The sequence below is a fragment of the Rhopalosiphum maidis genome, chromosome 4 (assembly GCF_003676215.2).
Source record: "Rhopalosiphum maidis isolate BTI-1 chromosome 4, ASM367621v3, whole genome shotgun sequence".
NCBI lineage: Eukaryota > Metazoa > Arthropoda > Insecta > Hemiptera > Aphididae > Rhopalosiphum > Rhopalosiphum maidis.
In genome coordinates this window covers 16,752,029-16,757,094 of record NC_040880.1, presented here as the reverse complement: position 1 = coordinate 16,757,094, position 5,066 = coordinate 16,752,029, and the positions used below count along the sequence as shown (strand labels likewise).

The following is a 5,066-nucleotide window of genomic DNA, read 5'->3' as shown; positions in this document are numbered from 1 at the left end:
CGTAAAATAATTATTTCTTCTCAAACAATTTTTGATATTTTGTTGTATTTAAAAAAATAACAGTAGGCACTTGACATTTTCATTACATAATGATACGATACAATTTTCAACATTTTTAATTAATTTTAAATTACATAAAAGATTTTCTTATATATCTGCAGTATAAATTATGTATTAAATATACATTGGCACAATTTTTTATTTTATATGCATTTGAAGTTGAAATCGTTAAAATCACATAAAAATTGCAAACTTTTTTATTATTAAAAATTGATTTTTTGATTTTTTTTAGATACCTATTATCTATTATACTATAATCTGTTTTTACTGCATGTCTTGAGATATTTACAGATGTTTAATAAGTGTTGAGTTATTTGATATGGTAAAAATACATATTATTGTAATAATAGTTAAATACTAATAAAAAATAATAATAATAATAATAATAAATCCCATATTTTCGAAAAAAAATATACCAACTTACCGTCCCTGTAATATTATAATAGTAAAATAAATGACTTAACAGCTATATCCCTGTATGTATGTCATACAAACAAATCATTAAATAAAGTTTGGGATATAGGCTAGTAATCCCTGGATTACCAAAATGGCAAAATCGATTTTGGCAGAAAAATAGAACATCCGCACAGCAGGACCACCAGAGCGGTTACCTATTTTTTACTTTTTTAATGTTTAATTTATAGAATAGGTCGTTACGAAGATTAACTTTATAATATCAATACATATATGGGTAACCTGTTTGGCCCTAAATATTTCCCGTTTTGAGGAAACCCGCTTTGTAATGGACTAGGTGTCTAAAAATTCGTGGTTCGTCAATACTTGACAAATTTTAATATTCGTATTATTTAAAGGCTTACAGACTAGATACCTAACTCACTAATATTAATTAATAATTATTTTTAATTATTTCATATTGTCAATAATATTTTAATTTTATTCGGATGTAATATTTCCGGGACATTTTTTGTTTCTGTGTTGGCGTCACAGTTGCGGAAAATTAGTGGAATTTTTACTTTTTCTAAGTTGGCAGTATTGAATTTTGAAAAGTTTTTTATTCTTATCACTCCGCGATAACTGGGATATCACAACGGTTTGAGATATCACCTGTCTTGATTATGATTATGTTACTATGTGAGCTGATATCGTTCGACCGTGTGGTGTGTCCGCCGTGTCCGGGTTAATTTAATAATTGAAAAATAATAGTTTATACTGTAGATTATTAATTAATTTCACGTCGGACGTGTGATAACCACATATTTGCTATTTTGCACTTGTTACTTCAATGGCTGATTGTGAGAAACGGTTATTGAAACAATTTCTGGACGGAATTGAAACAACTGAATTATGCAAAATTGTCCGATCTGTCTACCATGGTGGTGGAGTTACTACAAATACCCGAGAAGGTAAGGCAATACCATTTAAAATTATATTTTATGTTGTAATTAGAATATTGACCATTGTAAAAACATTAAATACCCATGATAACATTTTTATTATAAATATGTAAAACTAATGTTTGGTGTTCACTAAATACAGTGCTACATTACAGAAATCTACTACTGAAATCAATGATGTTTGGTGTTAATAGTCGCTGGGATGTGAACAGGGCCGGCTTTAACTCTTTCAGCTCTGCAAGAATTATGTTGGTGCCCCTCTCTCTAATCAAATTCTAATTTTGACGCCTATCACTTGCCCTTCTGATTTTGGTGCCCTATGCACCAATGAAAATTGTATCTAAAGCCGGCCCTGAATGTGGATATCTATAAATTTACACTACACCTATTTATTTCCCACATGTGATGAACTTTATCATTATATTTTATAATGTGTTTTAGATGCTGAATTGTTACTATTGTCTCAACCTTACGTACGAGTATTGTCCAGTAAAAAAGTACAGATAACTATGTTGTTGAAGTTTTTAATTTCAAAAGGTTTAATACCTACTACTGATATGACAAAAGCAGATTTATGTTTGGCGTTTAAGTCATTACTTGAAAATCAACCAGATTATATCAGACCGCCAGCACAATCCATCCAAATGTCTGCCCCTAATAATATGCTCGCAATCTCTCAGAACAATAATATGATGCATACTCAACCATATCAAGCAGCTGTTCAACAGGTATGTATTGTTGTCAATTATATTAATTATATATATTTTTTTAATATTCTTTTTATGTATAATTCGAGTTTATAATCACATAATTACTAAATAATCTATTATAATCTGAAAATCATGGAATCTTAAAATCTTAAATTGAATTTAAAACAATTTCACATAATTAACACTAATCTTATAATATTATTATTATTATTATCGAGCACCTAAATTATATATACAAAAATAATATTTTAAGCGTTTAAGAGAATCCACACATTGATTACAATATTAACTATGATAATGAACGTTATTTTTTTACAATTTCAAATATCCTACAATAGATTAAAACGCTGATCTTAAAATATTATAATATTTATGTACATATTTTTTTAGATGCCTATGTCAATGCCAACACCAAGTAATATGGCACTAGAACCCAATACAAAATCTCGAAAAGAACGTGATAACGAGTTACTAGAAGAATTCATTGAAATGTTTGCTAAACATTTTTATGATTTGTTAAATGATCTTGGTGTTCCAGGAAAAAATCAATTAGACACCCGTCATTTTTATGATAATTGTACAATGTCATTAAAAATTCTTGGTGGTAGCAACGAAATCAGTGAGAGTTGTGAAGATTCTACATCTATATTGCAATGTTTGTTAGGTGTCAAGAAAGAACACCTACTATTTTTTTCACCACATTTAAGTGATGTAAAATGGAAAAAAGAATCGCACGGCTTAGTTAAAGTGCATATTGGTGGTACACTTCATCAAGGTGTTGGAAGAATGGTTGGAATGTTTGAACAGCAATTCATACTCAGAGAAGATCCTCAAGCAGAAAACACATGGAAAATTCTTAACACAAATTTTATGATGAAGAGTATGGATTTAATAACATCTGGACCTACTTTAAGCATACAAGGACCCTGCCAAACCAACCAATTACAAATTGATAATGTTTAATAACGCTGTTTGTATACTGGATAAATGACTTGTACAAAGCTAATGTTTGTTCTTTGCTTCAATTTAAATAATCCAAATATATGAAAATATGTAAGATGTAACATTGTTTATGATTCGTATTAATTCTTTAAGAATATGTCAGCACATCTTGTTTTCGCTCTCTCTGTGTCCCAAAATAGCAAGTTATGATAATTTTAAAATTGTAATATTTTATATAGATAAAACACATTTATATTAAAATGTCAATAAAAGCCTAATATAACATCCCATAGATAATATTCTTAAATTTAAGTTTTTAAATGAGTCAATTCACTCTAATATTAACACTAACAATGAAAAATTGGTTCTGCAGAACACAAATTTGTTATATCATGTTCTTGTTATTTTCTTAAGCTAGTATATTTGTACCCTTTTATAAAATAATTATTAACAATATACATAGTATAATGTTATTGTTATTTTATGCAACATGTTATCAATAGCTTAAACCGAAGAAAAATTGTACATTTAAAATTATATACACAGGTTTTTAATATGTAAATAATTAATTGTATGTAAGGTGAATTTAAAGTTATAATCATGTTTGCTGTAATGATAAATGATATTTTAGATATTAAGAAATGTACTAATACTCTATCCAACAAAAATTGGTTCTTCTGTGCGTCTTCACACAACATCACTGAAACCAGTCTATATGACAGCATGTCAAGTAGAAATACGCAAAATATGGTCTCTTACTGAAAAGTTTAGTCACTCTTTGATTTGTACCAACATTTCGGTTAAAAAATATCAAATATTGAGATAAAAATTCATAATGTACTGGAATAAATCAAGTACAGAAAAAAACATTGAAATTTTTCTCACTGATGATGTGGTGGAGATAGCACAGAAATATTTATCAAAATATTAATGCTAATATTAATTTAATTATTTCTATGCATATGAATTTATTTCTTCGGGGAAAATATAGTGATCATATTAACTTCAATTTTTCATATCCTATTAATTTTGAAACCTATTTATCTTATCTTTCTTTTTTAATTTTAAGGGGTACTCCCCATTTGTATAAACACTATAAATAACCGTTACAACTATTTAAAGCTTTTCAAATTATAAATGAAGGCTAAAATTCTACAAACTTTTATTTGCTCTTTATACACTTCCATAAACGCTCGTTAAATAATTTATTCAGTGTACAGTGGTACAGTATCTAAGAGAGATTTAAATTAAAGTTGATAAATGGTAAAATTTCTCTGTCTCCCTGAATGAAATAACTTTCTCCCGTTAAAATTGCCAAAACTTGACTTATGTCAACAACTACATTATCTCAAAAAAATTATAATTTCTATAAACAGCTCAAAAATATTCAAAATATTTTGAAAATTGTAATATATTTCAAAAATCCTAATAAAGGTACCTAATCATTTGGTGAAAATCAGAAAATGTCAAATTTCTATGGTTTTGGTTACAACAAAATAACAATAGATTTTTTGAATTCGATGATTTCAGTTTTCCCAGAAAATAACTATTAAGAATCAGAAACTTATGACCCACTCTTCCAAAAAAATTAATAATAAAAAACGTTTAACTGTAAAACCAAAATATTCATTGATTCGCGCACAATCTAAAATACCTACAAGCAAATGTGTGAATTCAAAATAGTTCGCGGGTCTTTTCGATTACTTTATGAGCCATTTATTTATAGACCTACGTCATTAATGTTTTCAAGGAAAATATGGGGTTATTCAAGGTAGGTCATAATTAATTTAGGAACGAAACAGTATAAAATAAAGATAAAAATTGTTTTTAGAGCCCCTAAATGTATTTTTATTCAAGTTTGGACTTTTTGGGGATAGGCCATAGGCAATGTACCGTTTGCACCAGCGGTACAACCGAATTCAATTGCGTAGTATCTTTTATCTACAATCTCAGGTTATGAACAGTACAACGCTGATAACCGAAGAAGCGCACAGTTCGC

The 5,066-nt window shown here is 28.1% G+C and overlaps 1 protein-coding gene across 1 annotated transcript; it reads left to right on the top strand.

Moving 5' to 3' along the window:
- Nucleotides 1-1,143: 1,143 nt before the first annotated feature.
- Nucleotides 1,144-3,359, top strand: LOC113560943 (uncharacterized protein C3orf38 homolog). The gene is made up of 3 exons (XM_026967078.1): nucleotides 1,144-1,424; nucleotides 1,857-2,143; nucleotides 2,516-3,359. The coding sequence occupies exons 1-3, from the start codon at nucleotides 1,304-1,306 to the stop codon at nucleotides 3,086-3,088; spliced, it is 981 nt and encodes a 326-aa protein (XP_026822879.1). The 5' UTR covers nucleotides 1,144-1,303; the 3' UTR covers nucleotides 3,089-3,359.
- Nucleotides 3,360-5,066: the final 1,707 nt, after the last annotated feature.

Excerpts from the sequence above, each read along its gene's own strand:
- LOC113560943 (XM_026967078.1), top strand. The coding sequence starts at position 1,304 with ATGGCTGATTGTGAGAAACGGTTATTGAAACAATTTCTGGACGGAATT. Across the intron at positions 1,425-1,856 it reads TACTACAAATACCCGAGAAG|ATGCTGAATTGTTACTATTG; the intron begins GTAAGGCAATAC and ends AATGTGTTTTAG. Across the intron at positions 2,144-2,515 it reads ATCAAGCAGCTGTTCAACAG|ATGCCTATGTCAATGCCAAC; the intron begins GTATGTATTGTT and ends ATATTTTTTTAG.